The sequence below is a fragment of the Buteo buteo genome, chromosome 5 (genome assembly GCF_964188355.1).
Source record: "Buteo buteo chromosome 5, bButBut1.hap1.1, whole genome shotgun sequence".
Classification (NCBI taxonomy): Eukaryota; Metazoa; Chordata; class Aves; order Accipitriformes; family Accipitridae; genus Buteo; species Buteo buteo.
This window is the reverse complement of record NC_134175.1, coordinates 9,088,074-9,115,917: the sequence shown is the minus strand read 5'-3', so window position 1 is coordinate 9,115,917 and position 27,844 is coordinate 9,088,074. Positions and strand designations below refer to the sequence as shown.

At 48.3% G+C, this 27,844-nt stretch overlaps 2 protein-coding genes across 6 annotated transcripts; both read right to left on the bottom strand.

Annotated features, from left to right (window-relative positions):
* Positions 1–1,968: 1,968 nt before the first annotated feature.
* Positions 1,969–12,161, bottom strand: YBX1 (Y-box binding protein 1). 2 transcript variants are annotated; one of them, XM_075027699.1, is made up of 8 exons: positions 11,998–12,161; positions 11,515–11,578; positions 7,819–7,852; positions 5,507–5,596; positions 4,983–5,285; positions 4,528–4,610; positions 4,155–4,432; positions 1,969–2,348 (listed from the first exon to the last, which is right to left on the bottom strand). In XM_075027699.1, exons 1-7 carry the CDS (start codon positions 12,152–12,154, stop codon positions 4,186–4,188), a joined length of 978 nt encoding a protein of 325 aa, XP_074883800.1. In that variant the 5' UTR covers positions 12,155–12,161; the 3' UTR covers positions 1,969–2,348; positions 4,155–4,185. The 2 variants fall into 2 exon arrangements, with proteins under 2 accessions (XP_074883800.1, XP_074883801.1); XM_075027700.1 differs by having other exon boundaries at positions 4,155–4,420.
* On the bottom strand, positions 12,064–26,530 carry PPIH (peptidylprolyl isomerase H). Of its 4 annotated transcripts, XR_012650385.1 has the most exons (11): positions 26,068–26,163; positions 25,502–25,566; positions 24,828–24,851; positions 24,289–24,333; positions 23,968–24,010; positions 21,849–21,941; positions 20,207–20,294; positions 19,384–19,424; positions 18,016–18,104; positions 15,828–15,962; positions 12,064–15,214 (listed from the first exon to the last, which is right to left on the bottom strand). XR_012650385.1 is itself a non-coding variant. In XM_075027719.1 (10 exons), the coding sequence occupies exons 1-9, from the start codon at positions 26,131–26,133 to the stop codon at positions 18,036–18,038; spliced, it is 534 nt and encodes a 177-aa protein (XP_074883820.1). In that variant the 5' UTR covers positions 26,134–26,163; the 3' UTR covers positions 12,064–15,962; positions 18,016–18,035. The 4 variants fall into 4 exon arrangements, 3 of the variants coding, with proteins under 3 accessions (XP_074883820.1, XP_074883821.1, XP_074883819.1); XM_075027719.1 differs by having other exon boundaries at positions 12,064–15,962; XM_075027720.1 differs by lacking the exons at positions 12,064–15,214; positions 15,828–15,962; positions 26,068–26,163 and adding exons at positions 16,194–16,390; positions 26,327–26,530.
* Positions 26,531–27,844: the final 1,314 nt, after the last annotated feature.

Here is a 27,844-nt window from a genome sequence, read left to right as displayed (position 1 = left end):
TGGCCGGCGGCCCTGCAGGAAACCACCCCTGCGCTCAGAAACTGGGCAGCACAAGGTTTGCATTTGAAAACTGGGTAAAGCTAGCAGCCTGGAGCATTTATTAATGTTGTCATGGGGTGACCACTGGAGGAACGCTGCAGCCGTACAAGTCAGGCACAAGGAGGTGAGTCAGTCTGAAGCCTAATGGAAGTGCTCTACCTGCAAAGTTGGGTTTTGAAGTCAAAAAGGGATTTCTGTTTTCCAAGTGAATTATTATCCTTCTTCACTTGCAAACCATTATGAAAACAAACCAGAACCCAAAACCACCAACACCCCCCCCACCACATCTGCTGACTGCTCAGTCTTCATACTTATCCTTTACTTTCCACCCAAAGGTTAGCACACAGAAACCACGTCAGCACAGGGAAGCAGGGCAGAAAGCTCCCCGATACGGGCTTTGTGACCCCAAAAGACACAGCAGACCAAGCCTGTAGCCTGAGCAGATATTGCTGCAGGGCTACAGCCAGTTCCCACAATGGAAAGGTGCAGAAGAGACCCACAGCAGCACTTCTGTAGCCTAGGCAGGCTGCAGAACACCACCACCCCCAAACAAGAGGAGTTGCAAGGGTCCTCCAAAGCCATCTGTCCCCAGGGAAGACGGGGACATCGTTTCTAATCTCACCCAAAGCTGAAAGGCAGCAAACCCACCACTTTATTGCAGCTCCCTGCTTCAGGTGCGATGTGGAAACACCACCACTGCTGCGTCCCACAGCGTGGGATCAAATCCATCAGTATCCTTAGCAATAATAATAAGCAATGCGCCAGGGACCCGAAAAATGAAGAAATCCGGTCACTAAAGCTGTGTGACAGAACTAAAGAGCGTGACTGACTGCTGTTGAACAGCAGGATGGCTGCGGTCCAAAGGACAGACACATCTAGAGGATGGGCAGTCAGAAGCGCATTAGGTGTTTAGAGGGAGCAAAACCCTGCGCATTTAATGGCTGGCACTTGAGCACATAGGACAACAATTAAGAGCAGCATTGTATCATTTGCATGATACAAGCATAGAGCTCATTAGTGCATAGAAAGGAAAGCTCTCAAAAGCTGCCATCAGACAATCATACCCCACCAACTGGGTGCTCCTCGACGTTACTGGTAATTTATAACTGGCATTGTACGAGCGCAGCACGGTGAGCTGTGGGGCTGGGTGAGGCCAAGCGAGCAGAAAGCGGCTTCAGCGCTGGTCTAAGCACAGCGAGAGGTGGTTTTGCTGCAAGGTGCGGCCGTCTCTCTGCTCCTTCGCCCCCGGCATGACAGCAGACTGCGCCGTTAAGTCACCATACGGACACGAGGAGCCTGACACCACCTGAAAAGGCTTCCGGGCAGCAGCAATCCAGCTTCTCCAACACTCACCTCTCCAGAGGAAAAGCGGCCGCAGGGAGCCAAGCACAACAGTTAAGCCCAAGCCCGCACACACGAGGCTGCCGCATTCCAAACCCAGCTGGGAACCGCCATTTTCCCCCAGTTTTCCCTCCATTCCCCTTCCCACACAGCAGGAGCGAGACACACTTGTAAAGACATCATGTCTGCAATGTAAGAAGTCAGGAGTAGCTGTGCTCTGCACACCTCCAGTAACAAGTTTGAGGGTTTGGTTTTTTTGTTTTGGGGTTTTTGTTTGTTTTGAAGCCCCCTCACACCACCCCAGTTTTGCAACAGCCCCGTTCCACCAGGGACACAGCTGAGCTGCTCTTGGGAACGCACGGGACTGACACCAAGCACCTCCCCTTTTCACCCTCCAAGAGCCTTCCCACCCAGCTGCAATCGGGGTCAATTACTTTTTTTTTTTTACTTTAATTTTTTTTTGCATTTTACCCCAACAGTGTGTATGCTGAAGAAATAAAGCAGTCATTTTTCCCCCAAACCTTTTATGAACACTTAACTTAAACCCTTCTATACAAAAGCAGGTTTAAAATGACCAAGCACTCAATGTAACTCTTTAAGACCTTTATTAACAGATGCTTGCAGTTTGACTTGAAAAAATCAGGTGTATATTTCATACAAATTAAAAATGAGGTTCTTAAAAATCTCAACTTGACCAGATATGAAACAATTTAAAAACCTTTAAAGGTATATTGAGAAAAAACAGGCTTTTAAAAAACGTGTTTATCGTTTCCAAAAGGAGACTTCTTTAGGTAAAAATAATAAAAACCCCATGCTGCATAGATAATGCAGATAGTTCTAGTAATCTGGTCAACAGCAAAAAGCAAGCACTTAAGGTCTTCAGTTCCAATTCTTTTGTTCATTTCTTATTGCTGGAATTTCATTTTCTTTTCTTCTTCATTTCTTAAGTCTTTTCTTTGATGACTAAACTGAAAAAGAAAAAAAAGGATGATCAGGCAGGCGTCGGAGACTTATGCAGGTGTTTGGTCTACCAACACTCACCTGCAATTCACAAATGCTCACTGAGCTAACTTTCATACACGCACAGAAAAAAAAAAAAACAAAACCAAACAAACAGAAAAAACCACCTGCAGCTCCTCCATCAGTCCACCACAGCCCCACCATCAGCCCACTTTCAGTGGCCAAAACTGCCATCTTCCAAGCAAACAAGATGCAAAGGACTCCAGAAAGAGAAGACACTGAATTTGAACCCAAAGGAATCCTGTCTATGCCTCTCCCCTCCCTGGCCTCCTGCTCCAGCCTCTTCTCCGACGGCCTCCCGAGGGCTCCACAGACACACACGGACCAGCGCTGCGGGACCAGGTCTGGGAACATCAACTGCAAGCCGCCTCGGGCAGGCGGGAGGACAACAGAAGATCTTCAGAAGACATCTGAAGGGCAGATTTCCACCTGTGTCTAATGGAGGCAGCATGACTTCGGTCAGCCACTGCCCAGTCCACAGAAACCACCATTTATATTCTCCAGTACTATCCACAAACAGAAAGAGCAACCAAAACATCATCTCGGATACTCAGAATTCACCCAGCAGGCGTTAACCATTAAGATAACACCAGCATAAAACAAAGGTTCACATCAAGCGCACAGAAAACACTGCAGCAAAGCTTGAAGAGGCATCGAGCAATCCACCTGCATGACAAATCCAGCAGCACCCAAACCCTTGAAGAAGAGTCCCTACGCTCTCACAGCTGGGAGAGGTCTGCTCTGCGGCTGCTGCTGACACCAGGCTACTCTCCATGCCCAACTCCTGTGTTCCCTGTTCACCCCATTATTGTGACCATTCGTTACCGCTCCCACCAGAGCCTAAACTCATCTTTCCGTCCACCTGCCCTCCAGGCAATGAGTGACAAGCGAGGCACAACAGGAACAGGGTATGAACACTGGCGAGAGGAAATAGAGAGGCAGAGAGAGGAAGAATGAATAAGGAACGTGCCAGAAAAAAAAAAGCAGAACAAGAGTCCTAGCAATGAAAATACTCCCAAATTAGCAAAACTGGCCACCAGAAGACAGTACCAAGCAAGTGGCAAATCACAGCCGGTCCACCTCGCAACGAAAACAACATTTTAACATCAACCTTTATGCAACCCTGCCCAGCAGCAAGCCACAGCAGTACCACAGTACTTCAAACACAGGCACCCTGGGTGCTCCATAAAAAGGACCAACTCCACCAGTTTTTCCAGCACTTTTTCATTTAGGTAAAAAGCTGCTACTGAGAGACTCCTGCAACTTGTGTGTCAGCTTCCTAGAAACTGATGCCTTGAGGTCTTAATGCTATTCACCTCCCCTTTGGGACCAAGCGATAAAAGCTCAGACACGTACAGAGCTGAGTAAATGCCAGTGCCTGCTTCTCCTAGCTACTTTCAAGTCACTATACCAGCACTGCTGGAATTACTATTTCCTGGGTGGACAAAGACTGCCATAAGCCTGAACCACTGGGCACAGCCAAGATTTTTAGAGTAACAGTATTCCAGGCAGTGACACCATCAATGAGAATTAAAGCCTGTAACCGAGTCTTCCCAATTAATCAGCATTTGTACAGCCAAGTCTCACAGTTCAGTTCTGCAGGCAGTAGTGAGCACACTCACAAGTATGGCCAGTTCAGTTACAACATGAGCAAGAACAGCCCGAACCTTGCAAGGCAAAAATTAAAGGAAAGCATCAAAAGAAAATAAAAGCCAGGCATCAAATCATATCCTCAAGAACCTCGGGACATGTACCCGGATGATGGTAGAGATGGTAAGCCGGTATTTACTCAGCCCCGCCCTGCTCGGCCTCGGGAGCGGACGTGTTCTCAGCTGGTGGTTCGGCTGTCTTCGTCTCTTTGCCATCTTGTGGTTTAGGGTTCTCTGGGCGTCTGCGTCGGTAGTTGAAGTTACGACGGTACCGACGTTGAGGTGGCTGCTGACTTTGGGTCTCATCCCCTTGGTTCTCTTTATCTTCTTCATTCCCGTCCTCTCTAGGCTGTCTTTGACGAGGAGGACCCCTGAAAGTCAAGCTAGGCTTTAACAATGCAGCATCTGACCATCACCATGTTCTGTCTCTGTTGCTAAAAGGCAAGGTTTAAAAAAAGTAAGTTCATCTGCAGCATACCTGCGAAATCGTGGTCTATAACCTCGATACATGTTCTGCCTGACTGGTCTGCCTTGTTCTCCTGCACCCTGGTTGTCAGCACCCTGGAAGACACGAGGCAACAAACCATCTTAGCCACCTGCAAAAGCCTATTAACGCCACAACTAGTCAAGCCGTGAGGAAGATGGCCACAAGGCAGCTGCCAGGCGAAGTCTGAGGCGTACAACAAGGCGGGCAGCCATCTAGGGCACAAGAGTACACACAACGTGGAATTTGTGTTTCTTCCAGTTAATCATACAGAAAGTTAACACAAATTCTAACACCCTCTGTTTTTTCTGCTCCAATGTTGCATCTTACTGCCAAACCTTACCAAAACCATCCTGAGTATCTACAAAATAGCGACAAAAAGCAGCATCTCATCACCCTACTCCAAAGCAATCAAGCCAATTTAGCATCACACTTGAAGCAAATGTTACCTCCACTATCTCTCCCTGCACGGGAGGGTTGGAATATTGTGGTCGACGCCCGTAGGGCCTACGCATATAGTAAGGTGGGTACCGCCGCCTGCGATAGGGACGGCGTTGCTGGGCTTGACCTTCTGGTATGTTCTCTGCTCCTTCGTTCTTTTCCCCACTCTCACTGTTCTGGTAGTTTTGCTGGTAGTTGCGTGGAGGACCCCTACGACGTGGATATCGTCTGTAATGGTTACGGTCTGCTGCGTATTTACTGCCTTGCACTGGAACTCCACCAGGACCTGTAACATTAGCTGCCTCCGCACCCTAAGGAGCAGGGATAGCATTAAGTAAACAGTCAGCATCAAATCAGTTATAGCATAATATAATTTAGTACTGAGCAACAATTTACATCCACATTGTAAAGCAATGGAAAACCATTCATCTCTTTGGATGTCATCAGGCATCGACTCAAACCACAGGCACCACACCAAAGCCGGCAGACCAAGTTTTCCGTGCATACTCTAACACCCAAGAGATATGTTTACCTTTTCTCCCTCAACCACATCAAACTCCACGGTCTCTCCATCTCCTACGCTGCGGAGGTACTTCCTGGGGTTATTCTTCTTTATGGCAGTCTAACAACACAACATCACAGAATTACATTTACAGGCACAGCATGAGAATACTATTTCGCATATCTGAAGACTTTTTAAAAAAAGATTAAGGAATTTGAGTATTTCATATCTTAGGAGGAAGACCTGTACTCCTGAAAAAGCAATTAAACCACTGTGAAAATCCAGGAAGCCATAAAATCTACCTGTATTACTATAGTTCTGGCCTATTTGAAGTGTGCAACAGCTTTACCACTGACTGGAAACATCTGTCAGCATGTTGTCTGCTAGCTGAAAAAGCAGTTTGAAAACAAACAAAACCCACAATACACACTGGCCATGGTATTCCTAAGCAGAGTTTAGCATTAAACAACACCCCCACAGTATTTATACATTCCTCTGAAGTCTATACACCAATATATAAGCCCTTCCAATCACACACTCAGACTTCCAGCCCTCTACCATTTCCCACACCACACCATGCAGTAGCCTACATGTCCCTACTTCGATGGCCAGAAGTCAAAAGATTTCTTTCTCTGAGGCTTCCAATACCATTGCTTCAGCCACAGTATTTACCAATTAATCACAAATCTACTCTAGCTGGGTATTATACACCAAGGATTAGCCCTTCCAAGGTGTCAGCACCAGACAAGCCTTTGTATCAGTATCTGCATGGTAAATGACATTACTAGAAAACACTGAATTTTCTGTGCTATTCAGCAGTGGATTACATTTTTGACAGATGAGTTAATACTCAATATGCACTGCTCTCTGCCACATTCTGCTTATCAAACACTTTAACTGAACAGTAATACAAGTGTAACAACTTCACAAAAAAACACCAGCAACAGAATTTGACCAGATTTTTTTTTTTCCCTAAACGGAACAAAGTCTATGGAAAAACATGCCCACAAGTCTCAGCCTATAAAGCGGTGACTTTAGGGAAAGACAGGAAGCCTTATTACAACAGTAGCTGAGTCTAACAGCTCTTTAGGAGACCTAAGCTTGATAACAGGGATGGGAAAAACCATACACAGCTGTAACTCCCCAAACAAGCCAATTTCTTTCAGATTAGACCCCTAAAACTGTTTTATTGTGAAAATGATTACATTAAAACAAATCACTGCCAAACTGTGGTTTTAGAAACCTAAGACAGTAGTTACATGACAAGTTCTGAAATCTGACTTGTCAGCCAAGGTCACTTGCAGGTTACCCTACTTGCAAATCGAGTAATAAAGTCTGAATGCTTTCCCCTTCAGGGTATATATTCCTGCCTCAGTACACAGAAACACAGCAGAGTTGCTTGGCCCTTCTCCACTGCCCATTACAGAATAACCTTTTATAAACAAATGCCTCTACATCTTAACAGCAGGTAACTCAGACACAGCACAAGCAAAAAGGTGAGAGCTGGCAAATCAAACTCAAGTCAAAACACTTTCCAGGAGTTACTTTTTTCCTCCCTTTCTGTTTACAACATCAGCAGTATATCGCTAACTCAAAACAAAAGAACAATCCATGGACTCCTAAATGCCGGAAGTAAACCACGCTCCACTAAGAACATTCTGTGGGCTGCTTCACAACGAGAGATCCTGAGACAGAAAGGGTAAAAAGCACATTGCTGGTCACGGCCTTATGAGGCAGACAAAGGACTAAACTAAGGCCAACCTGCTCCATGAAACAGAGTTGATCTAGTTTCCAGAGGTTTACAGGCTCGCCATACATTATATCTAAGTGTATATATCTGTTAAATTGAAAAAATGCCTATTAAAATGTTTGCAGACTTTCATTGAAAACCTGGAGCATTAAATTCTATAATAGTTTTGCCTAAAACCAAAAATCTTCACTGGCACTTCATCCCTATTACAGCCCAATTAATTTCTCTCCCTGCTGCAAGCTTTTCATTTAACTTTATTTCCATATGCTTACTTAACAACTATATGAATTCACAAGGCAATTTAACTGGACTTCAAACAGTTATTCCCAAGCCAACAGAGCATACCTGCAGACAGTGCAATTTTCATCACTATACAGTATCAGCCTGCTCAACCCCACATATCTCATGTCCTCACGATTGATGTACATGGATATGCAAAACCCCCAGAGCCAGCAGGCTCTACTTGCAATCCAATAGTGAGAAACAGTTCTTGGAAAACGTGAGGCTCTTTCACAACTTCAAGCCTACTTACACAGGTCACACATAGCAAGTTATCGAGAGGTAAAACCTTTCTGTTTCAAGGAAGTCTTACCTGATGGACAAACACATCTTCCTTGGTGTCATTCCTGCAAGACAACCGGAAATTGAAATTCATGTATGAAATGCACAGTACATTAAACATTCAGTTGTTTGGGGTGGGGACAAAACATGGATCTGTCAAGACAACTAGCTTTGCTTCTCAACCTGCTCTCACCTAGTCCCATACTAGCTTACTGCTCAAAGTGAAGAGATTGTCAGGCAGCCTATGCAAGGTTCACAGCACAGGCTGAAGTCCATCCAGTAAGTCACATGTGAAAGCATTCTTCCTCCCTCCTGCACACCCCTCTACCCTTCACATCCCACCGATGGAGATGTTTGAAGAAGAACACCTGACAGTGTCCAGTCAGTCATTTCTGGTAGTGCTCTGCACGAGAGATTGGCTATCACAATCTCTGAGACAGGCTATGATATCACCACTTGAGCCGTGCGTGATCTCTCCAGAGTTACACCCTCTCAGCCTCGATGTTTCCTTCATTTAAGGAGCAACAACACTAGCTGACACTGAAGACAGCAGGGTTAGTCAAGCTGCATTTGTGAGCACAGAGAGGGAAGAGCTTGGGTTTCTCCCCTCACAAGAAACAGAAAACAGCTCAAGTCTGTACCTACAAGGATCCAAAAGCATCCTTCAGCATGATCATGATGCAGCTTCCACAATTGCCACGCTGAGGCCAGACAACCACAATATGGTACCAACTTAAGTCAAAAAGTTTCTGTTCTGCAATTAAGAGGTATAGCCGAAACAGCCTCCACACTGGTTTGAGAGCTGTATGTGCCATTTCCACCACTCACAACAAACTTACAGCCACACACCCAGCTCACAGGGTACCGACTGAACCTCGCTGCGGTATTAGTTTCATTAGTCTATGGAACGGTTTGAATCAATAGCTAAGCGGCTTTTCCTTCCTAGAATGACTGGTTAAAGACATTGCAAAGCAAGCTTGTGTGAAAACATGCTCAGAGCTGGAGAGCTTAACAGGTATGGATAACAGAATACAGACATTTTTTAAAAATTTTTTTTGAAGACAAAGCCAAGCATTCCTCACCACTGGCTTCAAAATGAGACAATGACAATTAAGACTTTTCCAAAAACTCAGTCCAAGCTATGGCTATTCTGTCAGACAGCACCAGTAAAAATAAGTCACCCTGTTTCCTCATGGAATTGATGCCTACAAGCCTCAAATGTTACTGGAAAAAGGTAGTCAGAAGGCAAGAAAGCAGAGCCAGCCTGAACGTCATGAGGCAGCTTATCTCCAAGGCCCCATGATGCAGCACCCAGAAGCCCTTGCAAAGCCTGAGCCTAAATACTTTCTTCTTTGCAATCTCTTACCAGATGCTCCAAAAGCTGAAATCCTTCAGAAGAGCCCAGTAACAGGTTTTCAGTAAAAGCACTTCGCACCTTCCTTCACTCTCAACCGAAAAACGGTGGTAGGAAGTGCTCATCGTCTGTGCTCTGCAAGCGTGGACGCTCTACGCTCTTGCCCAAGTTTGATTTTGGGCAACGACACCAGATGCTTGTTTTTAAAGTCCCTTTGAAAACACAGTTTCCATTTAAGAGGATGTTGGATGTTTAGATCGATGAATGACTAGGTTACACAGATAGGGCTCAAGGTGTCTACACAGTTAAAAAACACACTGGTCAATTTTAAAGCCCAGTGCGTGCCACAGGATTCATGACACCATTTTCCAGCAAGCACATCTAGAAGCAGGAAGTGTACTGCCACTTGGATGGTATAACAGCAATAGTGATCACTTTCTCAAAGAAAGCTTGAAACGATACAAGAGAAACCCCCACTCTGAAGGTCTGATAAGCCATTTAGCTTATCTTTGCACTAAATGATTCTCCCCTCAACATCTTTAATCCGTAACAATAAAAAAAAAAAAAAAAAAAGGAATCAGACAAGCAGACGGATTAAGAAAACACCACTGTTAAGTCCAGCAGAGCACTAAATACAAATCCAGATATCAATGTGCAGCTCCAATTATGGTAAGAGGACCAAGTCAGTGGCCTGCACATCCATTTATTATTTTGACAACTGTGAGAAACAATTGACAGATACTCAGGATTCAAGCTAGTATTTCAGAACAGAAATCCACTTTTAACGTCAAAAGAACACAGGAAATACCTGAAGTTAACGTGCATCTACATCAAAGCTAAATTTTAGTTCCAAAGCTAATTTTAGCTGCAAGCAGACCCAGCCGAAGCAAAGACAAGCAAGGGCAGGAGCTCCCGCAAAGTTTCCCTTGCAGCAAGCCAGAGAGATTCCAGAGTTGAGGAAACGTCCTCCAGTTCAGTTCTCAGGCTGCAGCTCTAATCTCTTGATAACACGAGATCACACTGGGTTTCTCATTAAAAATGGCAACCTCAGGGATTAAACAGCTGCCAAATTAACGACTGGGGAAGCCATTCGGATGTCTTAACTAGCTGCTGTTGCTTCCTCGCTTGACTCACATCACTGAGCATTTCCACTACTGAGGGAAACAGGAAAAAAGCCTTCCCTAGAGGTAGGGTTTGTGGCCTATGACTTTATACACGTTTACAAAAGCCAAAGACGCTAAAGCTTGCAGCACCAACAACTACTTGACATTTAACATTAAAACCTACATGAAGAGTGCAAACTGGGCAGACTCAGAGTCAAGTTTTTAAAGCTGCAGACGCAAAACCCATTAGGGAGCTTGGCAGACACTTAAGGCTGGGTCATAAGGTAACACAGAGTTAAAAGAAAAAAAAGCAGTATTCAAAAGGAACCTAAATAAAAGGCCCAATAAAAGCACCAGTATCTACGCTTGCTTCCCTGAAAAGGCATTCCCAAATATTCTGCCAAATTCTGAAACAGTGGGTTTGAAATACTAGGTGTTTAAGAGAACATGGCCTCTGCAAAATACAACTCACAAGGAGGCCCTCCAGAGCTGACTGGTACCAGAATTTCCCATTTTTCCAGAACTGGTTTGCAGAGCAATTCCAAGACTCCTCCACTACTGGATAGCTTCACTGACAGGCCTGTTTGAAGTATGTACACAACTCTAAGTGCTCAAGTTTTTCTTTAAATATCAACTACTGTCATCGAAAGAACCTTCTAGGCACTTTTTTCTTGAGACCCCTCTACACACCCCAGTCTTGCGATATATAAGAAATCTGAATTTTGCTCATTTCCCTATACATTTAGGGTTTCCTCAAGAGAGCGTGCTTTTAACTACCAAGCGGTCAAAGCAATTTTTGCTTACATTGATACGCCTGAACCTCATGCAGGAGTTTAAACAAATATTTTGTGCGTGTGCTAACAGCCCGCAGACTTTTAGACCCCTAAGAGCAAAAAAAGAAAAAGCCCCAAAACCCAAACCACCGTGAAAAAAACCCGAACAACTTCCACGTAAGAAATTAAATTCCCTGAGAGAGCAAGGTGCTCGCTAAGATTAAAGCACTAAGAAGCCAACCCAGTAAAAACCGAAGGGCGAGAGACCCTGGGATGGAGGCAGGACACATCACAAGTTTCTCCTGCCAACCGTCACCAAGCAGGGTGACAGGAGGTGACAGAGCCCGCCCCGCTCCCAGAAGCGTGCTTCGCCTCGGGTCCGACACCTGCCAGGCCCGAGCACCAGCCACCCCCGCCCCGAGCCCTCTCTCCCCCCGGTGCCGGTGCGCGTGCGGGGGTGTGCGTGTGGATCCGCCGCCGCCCCCGGGCCCCCTCACCTGTTGATGAAGCCGTAACCGTTCCTCACGTTGAACCATTTCACTGTTCCCAAAACCTTCGTTGCTGAGGGAAGGGAAGGGGGAAGAGAGGGAGAGGAGGCGGGTGGGGGGGGGGGGGAGAGGAGAGAGGCGGCGGCGTCAGGGCGGCACGTGGCGGGGCGGCGCACACAAAGGCCCCGCGTGGCGGACATTTTGAGCCGCCCCGCCCCCACCCGCCGACACGCGGGGCCCGGCGGCGCGCGCGGGAGGGGTGGGGTGGGGGGGGGGGGGGGGGGAGGAGGAGGAGGGCGCCCAACGGCCGTCGCGGGCGCGAGCGAGGGGGCGCGCGCGCCGCCCCTCAGCGAAGGGGGAGCTCGCGCCGCCCCTCAGCGATGGCGGGGGCGGAGGGGGGGGGGGAGCGGGGCTTCGCGCGCGCCGCCGCCGAGGCCTCCCAACCGCCGCCGACCCCCTCACACACCCCACCCCCCCGCCCCGTCCCCTCACCGATGACCTTCTTGTCCCCGCCGGCGGGAGGCGCCGCCGAGGCCAGGCCGCTGCCCCCGTTCCCGGTCCCGCCGTTAGGCTTGGAGTCGGCGGGGGCGGCGGGGGCCGCCGCGGGGACGGGGGCGGCGGGCGGCTGGGTCTCGGCCTCGCTGCTCATGGCGGCGGCTGTTCGGTGCGGACGGTGGTGGTGACTGGCTGTTTGCGCCGCCTCCCGCGGTGTGATGGTGACTGAGGCCGGCCGTGGGGGGGCTGCTCCCTGCTCCGGGCTCGCTGAGCTCCGCTCTCCGCTCCCGATACCGATCGAACTGGCCACAATGGCGGCCCGCACCGGCTAGCCACCCCGCGCGCCCCGCCCGCGCGCCACCCTATTCGCCGCTCGGCCCGCCCGTTAAGCGACCAGCGAGCCCATTGGCTCTCTCCTTCCCGGCCACCGCCCCTCGCCGAACGCCTACTGGCGGCGGCACCTGCCTTTCCTCAGGAGCGCGCGCCCACTGGCTGCTCCGGCCGCGGCTGCCAGGCTCTCTTTTCTTACCGGCCTACCCGGAGTCCCCACCCCCGCGCTCTGATTGGCCGCCGTCGCCGCTCCCGCCCCCAACTGGCCCGAGCGGGGAAGTGCGCGCGACCATGTGGCGGCGGCGGCGGCGCCCGCGGTCGCTCCGTCCCCTCCCGCCCCGGGAGCACCGCGATCCCCGGTTCCTCCCCATCCCTGTCACACCGGCGTTACCGGGACTCGCTTGGCGGCGTTTCCCTTCGCGACGGTGTGGGCGGCCTCCCCCCCCCCCGCCCTCGGGTGCAGCCCCGGGCGCTCCCCCCGGGGCCCGCGCCTCCCGTTAAGAAAAATAACGATCAGAAGGAAGGAGCCCGGCAGCGTTAATTAACGGTGGGAACTGACGGATCTGGAGAGATGGCGCAGCTGCTTAAAACAGCATCATTCCGGGCGGCTTAAAGCATCGCCATGCACCTCCCGAGAACCGGCGTGCTGCCCTAACCGACTGGGGGGGGGGGTCTCTCCTCCGACCCCCCCCCCGGGGAGCAGGCAGAGGGTCCCGAGCCCTGCGCCAGCCCTCCCGGCGAGGAGGGGAAAGGGGTCCGGGCTTCCCCCGCAGAGATACGGGCCCTGGGTTGGTTTGTGGTTTTTTTTTGGGGGGGGGGGGGGGAGCTGCCCGAGCCCCTCGGCGCGGGGGAGGCACGGCTATGGCTCTGCTCCCCCCTGCCTCGCTCCCCACGGAGCTCCTTTGATGGCACCTGCCTGGGTAGTTAAGATAAATGCCTCCTAATTGAGCCGTTGGAGAGCCAGGCCGCAGCCCCGGGTCAGAAGTCTCCTGAAAGTCTTAATTAGCCTTTTCCTAAGCATCCTACCCTTCCCTTCCCGGGGGAGCGTCTCTGCCAGAGGGATGGGGAAAGGCTGTGGGGCAGCTCCCCTCACCCCGAGCCCTTCTCCCCACCCAGGCAGTCGGGAAAGCATCACTGCTGGGTTGGAGCCCTTCTCTTAACGACCACCCTTCACCTCCATCCCCCTCATCTTCACCTTACAGCGGCTCAGAGAGATCTGGGATCTCTGCCGGATTCCCCAGAGGGAAGGTCCAGGGGAAACCCAGTGTTCTAGTCCACCAAGTTACTTCCCTCAGACACTTGAAAAATGTGGTTGTTGGCCTACAGATTCATAGCCCTGCCCTTGGCTATGTGATTCCTCCCACAGAAAAGGTCACCAGCAGCCACCAAGAAAGTCTCTGGGAGCTGACCCATCACTCCACCACCTTTGTGACCAACGTGTATCCCCTTGGGATCCGCCCTTACAGCATCACCCACAAAATACTGTCAGTTCCCCCATCCTAGCGTGAAAAATAGAAGCCAGGGACCCAGTTTCCCACATCACACCATGGCCAGGTGAGGGGCTCAGAGGGGGCCAAGGTCAACCTACCACAACAACCAATGTGGGTTTACGGACCTAGGTCTTGTCAAGCTGTCTTGGTATCTTTTCCACGAGATCTCCAACTCGGCTAACAAAGGAGAGAGCTTTAAAACAATAATACAATCCTGCAAGGGATCTGCATCACGATCGTGACCTTGAAACCAGAATGATATCAAAATGGGATGATGCTCAGTAAGTCCATTGAAAAATAAAGTCTTAAAATGTAAGGGCAAATAGGGAATCCACCATGCAAGAGACCTTAGCGGGATAAAATTGGGGAGAAAACTTCAAATCTCGGTGCTGAAGCCTGTGAGGATGTCAGGGCCATGCACCTACAGAAGAAAACATGGGCCACCCAACAGCTAACAATGTCTTTTGGGGGAGCAACACTGCAGGGCCCAGAGGCTAATCTGATCCTCAGATGAATCAAAAGGCAATCAGAAACACTGTCTCCAGTTGCAGCATCCACAGTTGGAGGAAGACGCTGGAGCTCAGAGAGAGAAGATCCATCATCTGCTCTACAGCAGGAGATTCCAGGACTTGCTACACACAACATAACTGAAAGGGGACTTCATCATGTGGGAATTAAACCCCAAAATGTGGTCTTTGAGAAAACTTTCAGCCTGCAGATTAAGGAACAGCAAGATACATAAGCTGGAACTGTGCATTTAGCATCAAAGAGAAACGTAACAGGTTATAGTTAGCCATTGGAACAACTTTCAAAGAGGCTGTAATGGATTTGCTGCTGTTAATTAATTTGGGGAAGCTCTGTGACCCCTGCTGTGCGGGAAGTCAGACTAGCTGATTGCACTGACATAAATACATCAGGCCAAGAAAGTGCTGCTGAGCCTGGACCCAGAAATAAGCTGGTTTCCCTGGTGAAAAAGTATGGTGAATTTGGGTACCTGCAGCCAGAACTGCAAACCTCAGCACTGCAGCTGGCAGGCAGAGCTCCCCCGAGCCGCCTGGAGCCAAGTTCCTGCCTAAACCCCATAGGGAAGGGCCATCTGGACACGTTCCCTGAGCAGGACCAGTAGCCGAGTTTGTTTTTGGTCACGTTTATCTCACAGCTGTCACCCAGCTCCAGTTTTCTCCTCCCTGTTGGGAATTTTCAACCCTCATCTCACAGGAGAAAGCCCTCTGCAAAGTCTTTTTTGGGGCTGGAGAGGAAAGGGATGGTGTCCTTTGTGTTTCTTTCATCACCTGACATTCTGGAGGTACAAGGTGAGATGCCTCAGGCTGGAGAGAAGTGAGCACGAGTGTCCTCAGCAGCTGTGCAATCCCAGGAATGGAGACCTGGAAATCCTGACAGCCAGAGCCTGCTTCAAGGACTTTAAACAGCCACGAGATAAAAAAGCACACCAAAGCACACCTGCAGGATCTGTCCTCCAGTACGTCAGTGCTTGGTATCTAGCACTGGTTAACACAAAAGCCAAGTGCACGGACTGCACCTCCCCGAGACAGCCCCACCCAATACACTCCTGCTGCCCAAGGAGTGATGGGACGTATCTGGATGGGATGAAACGCCTGCACGTGACAGAACAGACTTTGTCCCAACTCCTTTACATTTAATCTGCTGGATAAGAAAACCCACACTGTAGCCCAGCCCCCACGAGGGGTGCTTTCTTGTCCCCCAGCAGGTAGGTGAGCTTGCAACCTGCTTCTGGGAGAAAAAAGTCAGTTTTTCCACCAACCTGCAGCCTCAGCTGCACTCTTTGTAACCATGCAGGATAAGAAGCCCCCATTTCTCCTCCTACAGCATAATCATTGTCTGCTTCCTAGCCCAAAGCCCTACTCCAACACCCTTGTAGCACTCTGGTAAATTCCTGTAACACCCATGGCACGTAACAGCCTGATGACCTAGTGCCGTTATGTGCCAGGGGAGGTTTTACAAACATTTCTTTACAACGTAACTCACCTCAGAGCCCAGCAAACTCATGCCGATGGAAGTCTGTGCCATACCAATTTCTTGTGCTTCAGTAAGGCTGCACATAGAAAGGTTCTGGAGATTCCCAAGGTGACAGGAACCTCTCTGCCAGGCAGCTTTATTTACCTGCCAAGTAAAGGAGCTGGTGTAGCACAGCACTGCCATGCTCTGCCATGCTCCTTTCTCCCCTTCTTTCCCATTTTGCAAATGCCCAGCAGCAGTGCCCCTCAATACCATGCACAGCAAAGGTTCCCTGCTGAACCAGCTAGGGATAATGCACATTGCTGGAGATGCTACAGCCCTTCTCACCTGAAGAAGAATCTGTTCCCAAGCATGTTAACTGATGTGCACTGCACACATATTTAACAACATTCTTTATTTACATTTCAAAATGTAAAAAAAAAAAAAAAAATATAGATGCCAATTATTAAATAATTTCAGGAGAACGTCAAGAGCGTGGATCTGGCCTGCAGAGAGGACTGGGACAGTGGGGGAACTGGCTGGAGTTGGAACTGCATGGAGCCAGCACAGGCCTAAACACTGGTGAAGGAACACTGAAACAAAGAAGAAACAGGTCCAAAATGCTGGACAGCCATTCCCAACTCATCCTACAACAGCAAGACTGTGCAGTGACACTGGGGGCCGCTACAGCGATTTTCAAGTGAGTACTACTTGCTGTATGCACTAGTTCATGTCAACCCTGAGCTACAGAACTCAGGAGTCGTCCTGGGTCTCCATACCAGGCATCTGTATCTAACTCTCAACTTAAAACCAACAGTGCCTGTTTCTCCTGGCTGATTTTAAAGGATCTTGACAAGTAATGATTTAGCTGTCTGAAGTTGGGCAAGACAAATGCCGTTCTTGTCTACAGGCAGCTGAGAGGCAGCAGGGTGCAGAAAAGCAGTTCCTAAGACCTGGCTGGGAAGTAAGCAAAATGGCACCAGCCTCGTACCTAGAAGTGAAAAGTTTCCAGTCCCAAGTTGGATGTTGGCCAGAGATCATGTACTCCAAATTGAAATGATCAAGTCTGGGCCTGAGGACAACCCTAAGGGGACCCAACCCATCAGCACCTGTCTGCCCATCTGCAAGAAAGCCCATTAACAACGTTGTCCCCATCTTCAAAAGGCTATAAATGCCACCAGAAGTACCAGGGAAATGAAAGAATGATTACATTCCCTGTTATCACTACATCAAATAGGAGGAGCTCCCAAGAGTCTGAAGCACTGCAGATCTGAAACACTTTATTATGGAAGCAGGGATGCATCTTCGTGGCTAATGCCAGATGTCTTTGGAAATCATTTAATGGGGAAGGTCAAAAATTGTGGGGGTTTGCTTTTGTCAGTGCCTGCCTGCTGAAATTTGAAAAATCAGCAACCAAAAGGCTAATACAGCAGATTTTTGACAAGCTGCAGCTTGACACATTGAAATCTAGACAGATTTGTTTAAATGCTTGTGTTTTTTATGGTGAAGTGGGCGGACAAATGGAAACAGAATACTGTACGTTAGCCTGAGCTCTGTCTCGAGCCTTGGGTTTAACCAAAATGAAGCCTGAATAATAGTAAACGCTGGAAACATCTCCCTTCAGATGAGGACAGTGGTATTTTTTCGAGTTAAGACTATGTAACGTTAATTCCTTGGCCCTTCAGTGGTGGCAGTCCTGCAGCTGTACCGTGCAAGGAGGCTCAAGTCCTCTCTTCCTCCTCTTTTCTTGATCCCTGCCTGCCCCACACACAGATACTCTGCTTTCTGTAGCAATAGGAGAGTTCACCAACCTGCAGGTCAAAGTGAAGCCCCCCACCCCCAGACTGCCTGGGTAATATCAGCTGGATTCCTGCTGCAGTTCCCTTTCATACACTGGTTTCTAAAGCTGAGGCTTCAAGGCAGCCTAACCCCATCCAAGGCAGAGCTCCCACAACCCCATCTTCCCCCTGACTGCAGCTGCAAAATCTTATCCCTCTAGCACTGCCTTTGGTGTTTTTGTAGCTCAGACGGAAGTCAGTTCAGGGAGTTGAGCTGGCAAAAAACTAACGCTGTTAGAGAAGCATTTTCTGGTGTTTCACTGAGCTGAGTCAGCTCTCTGCAGACTCAAATGAAAGTGAAAATAAGTCAAGAAAAAAAGCAAAAAACAGAGCAGCCCAGAGTTCAATTGCACTGGGTGCCTGTGAAGACTGGGACTTACCACATTTCCGTTTCATTGCTTTACATTTCCCCACACTGAGAGATCACAACTGGCAGCTTGGGTTTGTTATTTGGACCCGTAGGCACATTCTGGGGACAAACAAATACATAATGTTAAACCTTATAAAAGCACAACAAATCAAGCAAGTGACAGGTATTTGAAGACTGTTTAAGAGGTGTCTGTGCAACATCAGGAACAGGGAAATCTAGACACAGCTCTGAGCAGTATAGAAGCACCATCACGCATTTTGGCAGTGTTCAACTGGCTCTGTGTGCAGAGGTTTGGGATACAGACCACACCCTGATCCTTTGAATGGGAGGGAAAGAACAGAGGAAAAAACAGAGAGCTCCTCATGAGATACAGCAGGCATCATGTCACTTGAGGCTGCTCTGGCTTACATTTTTAAAGTTCCTAATTACAGCTGCAACAAGCAAAGCAAACTTGTATTGTACGGAGAGGGAATCTACACATGAGATAGCCACAAAGCAACCCTCATTCTGAATCTCTCATTCTGCTGGACTCACTGATCTTTCATGAGTCTCTTAATTTAGTTCCTTTAACTTGCCCCTTACTGCAGTGATGCACAAAGCAGGCACACCACAACCCTTCCATCAGAGCTTCTGGTGAAGTCAGCTAGCAACACATGGGTTCTATCATGCTGTACAGTTCCTTGCACGTGACCTTCTCTCAATACCTAACAGTTGTCAGCTCTGTCTGCACCCCACTTTTTGGATTCTCTGATGGCAGAGGCCCTTGTGCACATTATCCCATGCGTATGCCATGAAGTTAGTGTCGGCTGTCTTGAACTCACTGCTATTTGTTAAATCTACTCATTACCTTGCCATGACACCCAGTCACAACGTTGGTAGCAACCACCACCCTTGAGCATATTTATCTTCAGCTTCTGGAAGCCCATCAGAAGATTAGTTTAATTTTTCTTATTAAACATGCTGATCATGGATCAGCAGAACTGATGATTTAGCATCCACTGAATAATCCCAGGCAATGGCACAGAAGTGATCTGCTTTACACTCTCGTCTGAGTTGCTGATGGAACAGCTTTTCAATTCAGCTTCCTGAACAAATGCAAAGCATTGCAAATAAAGCCACAAGAACACAATCCCCGCTCAAAGACTAACTAGCAACTGTGAGAGCATAGCATTTCTAAAGTCAATCTATATGACAGCCTTTGCCTCAACAGATTTCCTGCTATTTTATAACGATGACAACCTATAATACCAGTTATCAGCACTGGTATTGCCTGGTATCCTGTAAACAGACAGCGGGAGAGAACAGAACAACCCTTGTTAATCCTCTACATGACTTTCCAAAGTGGACATGCAGAGAGAAACAGGCAAATTCAACTTACTTCAATTTTTCTCATGACCAACAGCCCATCAACAATTTTACCTAGAATGAGAAAATTTATCCACGTCAATATGGCCATTTTTTACCTTTGCTCCCCCACACTCATCACAGGTATGTGCATTTTTGTTCCTCCTGGAAAGTCTTGTGCAGTGTATAGCTACTGGGCACTTCAGGGTTTGTTACCGATCTCTAAACTGATAAAAGAAACAATCCCTCTTAAAACATTTTCCACATTAAGTGCATTTTCCCATCGCAGGGGTGGCACATGTAGAAATCTAGGTGTCAAGACCTACCACCACCAGCTGTGCTAAAATACAGCATGAACAACCTCTCTATGAACACAACCTTTGTAATGATGCAAAAATGGCAATGAACAATATCAGTGTTACTTAAGAATTGGAGGAATTACTAAGTAGGACATCAGCTTCAAGGCTGGCATTGGAATCCTACAGCTCAAGTGGCAGTACATGAAAAGTTAGCAGATGTGGTTTCATAGAATTACTATCCAAAAACTCTGCTGAAAGCTCCGTCCTCTTTGACAGTGGAAAAGAAAGGTATCCCTTCACTCATCTGTCGCTTCTGCACTGGCACAAAGATTTATATAGTAGCACGATACACCGAGCAAGGAACTGATCTAAAGCTAATGTGCAAAAAAAAAATGTTTCATTTCAACAGTGATCCATCTCAGTGTCTGGCTGCACAGATACCTCCACTGGCACAAGTGAGGGGGGAAGAACAAGCAGTCCATGGCTGTTTATTCTAGCAGCTGCACCACAGGGAGTGTCTGTGAGCTGGTATGCCAGGCCTCTGCTGCAGGTACTCACCAAATACAACGTGTTTTCCATCCAACCAGTCACATTTGGAGCATGTAATGAAAAACTGACAGCCGTTGGTACTTGGACCACTGTTTGCCTGGGGGTTGAGAATGGCAAAGTACAAAAAGCGTACAATTTAAGACTTCCCAAAACTGAAGGCACACACATCTCACATAGGAAAGAGTTGTTGCTCTAGACCTAGCTTAGCTTATTTTTAGCTTATTGCTACACAAACCAAAGGAAGCAAGATATACATCAGCAGGAGAGTACCCTGTGCTGGGACGTGGCATGCCACCAAGTCTGATCATGCCAGCGTGCGCAAGAGCCAGGTCACCAACTTTTTATTATGCTTCTATGAAGGCACATTCAGCACAAGACTGTGCTGAAATCTGGGCTCTAGTGCATGCTCCTGAAAAAAGGCTGAACTTTTTGGTGATGAGTACTTACTGGCTGCCATATTGTCCTGGGGAAAACTGAAAGCCAGGAACCAGGGCAGAAAAAAGCACAGCTGATTTCTGCTATTTAGAAGGTTTCCTCAGAGTAAGTTAGGGGACAGTGTCTGTTCCAATGATCAGGATGAAAGAGGTGACAATCATACTGGCACAGGGCTCACAGGAGCAGTGTGATGCTGATGTGAAATCTAATTCACACCTCAGCACAACACCCAGGGCATTTGCGCTCTGCTAAGAAAACAGCTCTGCAACACTTAAGTCCATTTCAATTTTTCAAAGCTCTGTTGACAACTGGGAGATACCAAAGCACGTGTCTCTGCTGACAGGTGAACTGGGCAAGTTTTGCAGCTGTAGGACTGCACAGGACACGGTCACATTGGATTTTTACTTATTGCTAGCCAGCTTTGGAAGGATCCAGCTGGGATGGATCATGGTTTGGCCCAGCAGAGCAACTCCAGAGCCATGCCACTTTAACACAAGGCTAGCAATACCAGCATGGATCCCTTCTCCCACACCAGGGTACACTGGTTGCTTAGCTGTGTCATGACACCTCTTTTTGGGCCGTGTTTTGAACTGGATGAATAACTAATCCAAATGGTGAATGCCCTAAGCAAGTGGTTTTAAGAGCAGGGCAGCTGAAAGAGCTGGGGAAGAAGCAGCTGTGGATAGAACACTGAAGCACTGGCTCTACTTGATTTCTATTACAAAACTCAGTGTATTGTTCCTACCAGACAACATGCAATGGTTGCAGTTTTTCCTACAATGTTGAACAGGAAGCATATGTTATAAAAGATACCATGGTAACACTGCTATGGCTTTGAAACTCCCAAATCTCTTTGTTTCATCCTTGCTGAGGTCAGTGTTTGATAACAGTATCAGGGAAGAAGAAAACACCACCACTTGCCAGCGTATGAAAGCTGTAAGAATCAAGCTATTCTGAAAGCTGACCAAACAAAGCCTGCCCCAGCACTCCAACAGGTAAAAAAGAAAGGATGCTGCAGGATCAGGACTTTTACGTTACTCAACACATTAACCCATGAAAAGTCTTCTGACTAGTAATTACAAGGCAGGTCTTTCAGACCTTGTATCCAATGGTGGAGATTTATGTTGCCCGGCAAGTAATTTATACACTTTGGAAAAGGGCACAGCGAAAGTACCAGAAGCTTTTTAGTCTTATAATATCATTATTTTATACTCACCATAGAGAGCAGCCCAGGAGCAGAGTGTTTCAGCTTGAAGTTTTCATCTGCAAAAGGACCCCTATATATACTGGCTACTCCAGTGCCGTCTCCCTGTGGGAGAGAGGTCCCCAGTCAGCCACAGCATTTGTTCTGTAGCAATTCAATTTAAAAATTAATTTTAAAATCCCCAAGCAAAAGGACAGGATTAAACTCAGCCCAGAATGGATGCTGTACTGCCATTTATACACACCAGCAGTGAACACATTCCATGTTTCATTTCTGAAGACGAACAGTGACTGGTTTCTAACTACACAGTAAACTGTTTGCTATCCATATGTTGGCAGAAACCCACGGAGATGGTCAGGCTTAAGTCCAAGCCTCCCAGAGTGAGGTGGAGGCTATAGATTGCTTGGTACAGACCCACCTGGACTTGGCAGGGAAAAGGGAGGGGACGTAGAAGTATGGGCTGGTGTGACAAGGAAAGAAGAAGTGGTTGTGTGGAAAAAAGTCGGCTGATGGTATGCTTACTTATTTCACCTTATTTTCTGTGACTTTACTGGAAACAGGGAAGTGATCTCTCTGTTCAGCTAGGAGAGTTTCTAAAATACAGAGTTTCTAATTTTTGCTGTACTTTCTACCAAGTCAAGACATCTCATATTTAACTACAAGCCTGAGCACTCAGATCTCAAGACACTTATAAATTCAAGCAGCATGGCCCGGAACAGCTGCAGATTGCAAGTTTTGACTGCTCACAAGTTTATAACTTTGCAGAAGCCTGACACTTAGTTCACATAAAACACGTTAATTTGTGAGACTGCTGGAAGGCCACCCTGCCCTTTGGTCCAGCATTGCAGAGACACTCCTATGTGATGCCAAAAGGACCGAGCAGGGACCTTTCAATAGAATGGCCTTAAAGATGCTGCAGTGGGGAACCCTTCAGGGAAAGCTGTAGAAGCAATGCAAACTGGTATCTCTGGCACGGTCAGTTAAATTCACTACTCTGACAGTAATTTTTTCCCTTTCTGTGTTGATTTTCCCTTTCGTTGTCGCTTCAGCCCCATTTCTTCTGCCTTGCTGCAACCTGTCTCCCTTCGTTGCCCTTCTACTTAACACATATGTTCTTTATTAGGCCAAACTTAACAGGAAAATAAGATGTCAGTAATATACCATGTGCAGGTCCACATCTGTTGCTCTGCTTGCCTAGCCCTTGCTTCTTTTCCTCCTATTCTCTGTGGTTCACTTAAACTGTTGGCTCTGAGAGAGGAACATACACGCTATCTTAGTGGCTGGTGTGACCATTCTTGCTCCTCAAGTGGCTTTGTAATAAGTGTCATTTATAAATTACAAATACTGGTGTAATCTGTAATGCTTGTTGAGCTTCAGTAGAAGTAATAAAGCCCAGTGGGACATTTGAGCAGCATCACAATTAGCAACTACCTAAAAGTCTGGCGTGGCTGAGCCACCCTGCTGTGTGGTCAGTTCTCTCAGTGACTTTCATACAACCAAGTTTTATAAGTTTGGTATTAAAAAAGCTTTATCACCCCCCTCATATTTTCAAACACTTCCAGAAATGAAATAATTCTACTGGGTCCTAGGACAGTGAAGAGACCCTGTGGTCCTCCAGCCTTCCCCATACACTCAGCTTATCCCCAAGTCAGAGCATGACCACCACTGCAGGCACAAAGTCTTTTCTACTTTGAGACAACTCAATAACAAAAAGTTAGTTTTGATTTAAACTCTCTCTTGCAGTAGATACTTGGTTCTGTACTTAGGGTTTCTCTCCACAAAGCTAATAGAAATTCGCAGGGTTTCCTGTTTGGGGGAACAGGAGAAGGGTAAAGGACAAAAGTGTAAAAAAAAAAAATCTTTGCAAGTTTGAAAAGCCTCTAGCTGTACTGCCATGTTTTTTTTAGACAGGAAATGTTTTGGGAAGGAGCAGGTATGTTCACCCAAGACTCCAGATTTGTTTTCAAGTACATTACAGTCTGTTGCAGTAAGATGGCAGCAATGCTATGAGGAAACCTCCAGTTACTACTGCGTACCTCAAAACAGATCCCACAAATCAGCACGGGCCCTTGGAAACAGTTGCATAATATACCATGTAGGAAAAATACAAAAAGAATAGAGAAGTACATACGTTTACAAAGTCACCTCCTTGGATCATGAAATCCTTTATTACCCTAAAGAAGTAAAACAACTCTTAGTTCTCTGTAGACAAACGCCTCAAGAAGCTTAATCTGTGTGATCTCTGACCTGGCACAACAGGAATGGGGGATCCCTCCCAGTGACCGCAACATACACATCTGACAGCACCCCCAAATCCCCCAAAGCTAAAGAAGGATGACATTAGCCACAATCTACAAATGCCTCCCAGACCTAAAATGCCTAGAGGCAGGCCTCAAAACCACATCTAGCTCAGACTGCTACTTAAGTGCCTAAACAAAAGCAGATGAATTACCTGTGGAATGTGCTTCCTTTATAACCTATAGGGACACCATCTTTCCTGCAAGGAAATAAAAAGGAAAGTCATTGCAACTTACTGGATATCCCAACACAAAACCCTCCCAGGAATTCAGAGTCTCAAAGCATTGCCCTATACATTAGTAACTGCCTTGATATACAATCGAGCGCTGCAGCGTGGCTCTCAGCTGGTGCTATCAAGAGGCAAAGGGAAACCACAAGTGGGCTCTGCACATTAAATGACATGGTACCCTACAACAGCCATACCATCAGCTTTACAGGATCCCACTGCAATTTGTATCATGAGCAGGTGGACTTTTTAGAACAACCTGAGCATGAACAAAGTCATGCCCAAAAGAGAAAGTCTGCCATCTCTGTGACTGGCTGAGCCCGTCACAATTTCATCACAGCAGATTTCTGTAACTCTTTCATTTTGTACTGGTATAGTAAGAAAAACTTCCAAGTGAGCCTTCTTCCTACTCAACCAGCCCTGTTTGTCTGAGTAGGCTGCTTAAAAGGATGCTATAACCCACTTACCTGAATTCACCTGTACAAAACTGCCTGGAAAACAAAACAGAAAGCAGAGTGTGAGGCAGATCTGAACTCTGAGGACACAGAGGGCTGTGTTCAGCAAACAGGCACCAACTGTTGTGCAGGACCCTCCTTACTGCATCGGGAGTATCCCCAGTGAAATGGGAACAGGCAGTAACTCCTCCCCACTTCCATTTCAAAACAGACTTCTGCGCTTTCTGCAGTTGAGGAGGTCAGATATCTAACACCAAGGTTGTAAAAGATAGTGAATGTGGGCCAGGCAACGTATTTCAAAGAACAGGGTATATCCATCTCTCCCATGGAAGCAGGATGTCCAAGCGGTACATCCTTCAGTCAGTGGCAAGAGAACTGGGTGGCGAGGAGAACTCTACCATGACGTTAAGATACTGCCTTTTGTAAGTGCACTGAGTGTATCAGAAGCTCCACACAGTGAGCAGGGAGGGACCGGAGTCCTTCACCTTCCAGCCAGATGGGCTGCCCTGGGGGATCAGGATGCTGCACGGTGACATCTCTCTGGGAACAGCGAGAGGAGCAAAGCAGGTGCAGAGCCTTGCTGAGGGGCAGGTGGTAGCCACCCTGCCACCAGAGATGCTCCTGCACCAAATAACCTTCGCAGCCCAGGTCCAGGCTGAGCTGCAGGAATGCCAGCTGCTCCTTACCTGAAGTTCTCTGCCGTTTTGGGTACAACGTCAGCAAACAGCTCAATCTTCATGCGGCCGACCTCCTGGGGAGACGGTGGCCAGATGAGCCTCCCCACACACACCAGCCACCCCACCTCCGCGCCCATGGAACTCCCACAAATTCAACCTCCTGCTGCACCCCCCCATCCCTGCAAGCCCGCCCCTGATGCACCTCTACACCCCTCCCCGCAGAGCTCCCACAAGCCATTCCCGATGCCCCCCCATAACCCTACAGCCCCCCGATGCTCCCCTGCAAACTCCCTCCCGCTGCACCCCTCCAGGCTCTTTCAGTTACACCCCTGCAAACCCCACAACGCACCCCTCAACCCCCCCTCCCCAAGGTACCCCCGCCATCGCCCACTGCGCTCCTACACACCCCATTAACCTCTGCAAGACCCCTTCCCCCGCCGCTCCGTGCGCCCCTGGGTGATCCCCTATCCTCCCCCCCAACTCAGCGCTCCCCTGCAAGCCCCCCCCCCCCCGCCCCGGTGCAGCCCCCGGCCACGCCGCGCAACGGCCGGAGCCGGGGCCGCTCCCTCACCCACCTGCCCGCCGATAGTAACATCGAAAAAGACCACGGGGTTGTTGGGGTTGGATGCCAGCACCGCCATTGCGGTCGCCTCTCCCGGAAGCGGAAGTGGCACCGGAAGCGGAAGCGAGGGGCGGGGCCGAGCCCCCCCCCCGCGAGGCGGCCGAGACGGGCGGCGCAGGCGCAGGGTGGGCGCTGAGGGGAGCCGGTGGGTTGGGAGGGTTTTGCGAGTGGGCCCGGCCGTCCCTGCAGTCAGCCCCGCCACGGTCACTGACCTGTGACGCCAGACCGCGCCGGGAGGGCGTCAGAGACGGGGTTGAGGACACCGGCGTTCTCGTGGCCGTCCTTTATCCCTCACGGACAGCTCCGGGCTTCCCGCAAGCAGATTCCTTATGTCCAGGGCCCTCCCGTCCAAGATGGTTCCCCTTCCCCGGGAGGCCCGGCAGGGCTGCGCTTCGGCAGCGCGCGGGGGCCGGTTTTCAAGCACGGCCCCTCCTTCGTTTGTGCAGACGTGTCGCAGTGCAGAGGGTAGATACGAAATCGCCGGCGCCCGATTTGAGATTTTCATGGGCTCTGGCAAGCGGCCCCCGAGGAGAAGGTGTTGACGCCGTTGCGTTAAAGGGTAAAGAAGTTTGGCAGAAAATAAACCCCCTTGCATTCCAGCTTCTCCTCAGGTGTCAGAGGGGCTGGGGGCGGCTAGGTTTAACTTCTGAGTGATGTCCAATTCAACGCTATAATTCTGGTCGCATTCAATATGCTGAACTATCACGATGAGGGATGCACTTAATAGCGTACTGAACTCTCAGCTTAGCCTTGTTCAACGCACAAGAATTACCGGACTTAGGGAGTTTAGTTGCATTAAAGAACTATCACGACTAGATTAATGAGCAGCGCAGTTTATTAAAGCAACAGTACAGATTCTTTTGGATTGCTGGTGATAAATACACTGTCTGCAAAGCACGTGCAAATAATAATACAGTCGACTACAAGCACGCTAAATTACAGGAAAACTCTATACGGGGAAGCACTCGGTACAACCAAGGGCTGGAATCTTACCCAACAGGTGTCCCTATGGGGGGGGAAGAGTGCTTCAGCCCGTCGACTGATCCCAGAAGTCAGCAATGTCCTCTTGACTTGTCTATGATGGTGTCTTCCCTAACATTCCTCCTCTCTTAAACCCTTTTATATTTTCTTATTTTTTAGGTGGAGCTTGAGTGACTCTAGTCATACATACCTTTACTTTGACTGGTATAAAGTTCTCTCACTTTACTTTTAAAGGTATATGCTAGAGAAAATTCAGAGCACATGCTCAGTGAGGTGTGGTTGCACCTTGGAGGTGGGTAGTTTTTGAGATGGAGGTGTGTTTTGGGATTATAATGAGATTATAATGAGCAAAGTTCACCCAGAGAACATGATGTAGCGTGTCACTACTCCAGAACTGGGCACTTATGATATAAATCAGAAGTAAGGCCATAGCGTTGACAGAACCCCCACTGTTTCACCTCCTTGCTTCAGTGGATTCAATGCAGGGACCTTCCATTTTTGTTCCAGTAGTTCCAGTTCCCGATCCCTGCAGTGATATCACAGAGCCTACCTGCAGTGTCTCCACTCCACTCCACCCTCCATGTTGTTTCTCTTAGAGCCAGCATACCAAGCTCCCCTGGTGCTGCTAACACCTAAGGTTGCAGGTTATGTTGCTTAGGGCATAAACCCTGGAGGTTTACCTTCCCTTAAGTGGGTGGACATATCAGTAAGTCACCGCCAGCAATCATTCCACAGACACGCATCAAGGT

What these genes read in the sequence shown, in the direction of transcription:
- YBX1 (XM_075027699.1), bottom strand. Translation starts at nt 12,154, where the DNA reads ATGAGCAGCGAGGCCGAGACCCAGCCGCCCGCCGCCCCCGTCCCCGCG. An exon ending in AAGATGTGTTTGTCCATCAG is followed by an intron (nt 5,597 to 7,818) that starts GTAAGACTTCCT and finishes TTGTGTTGTTAG; the next exon opens with ACTGCCATAAAGAAGAATAA. An exon ending in TATAGACCACGATTTCGCAG is followed by an intron (nt 4,433 to 4,527) that starts GTATGCTGCAGA and finishes GTTAAAGCCTAG; the next exon opens with CTTGACTTTCAGGGGTCCTC.
- PPIH (XM_075027719.1), bottom strand. Translation starts at nt 26,133, where the DNA reads ATGGCGGTGCTGGCATCCAACCCCAACAACCCCGTGGTCTTTTTCGAT. An exon ending in AAGGAGGTGACTTTGTAAAC is followed by an intron (nt 21,942 to 23,967) that starts GTATGTACTTCT and finishes TCTCTCCCACAG; the next exon opens with GGAGACGGCACTGGAGTAGC. An exon ending in TGGAAAACACGTTGTATTTG is followed by an intron (nt 19,425 to 20,206) that starts GTGAGTACCTGC and finishes TTCTCATTCTAG; the next exon opens with GTAAAATTGTTGATGGGCTG.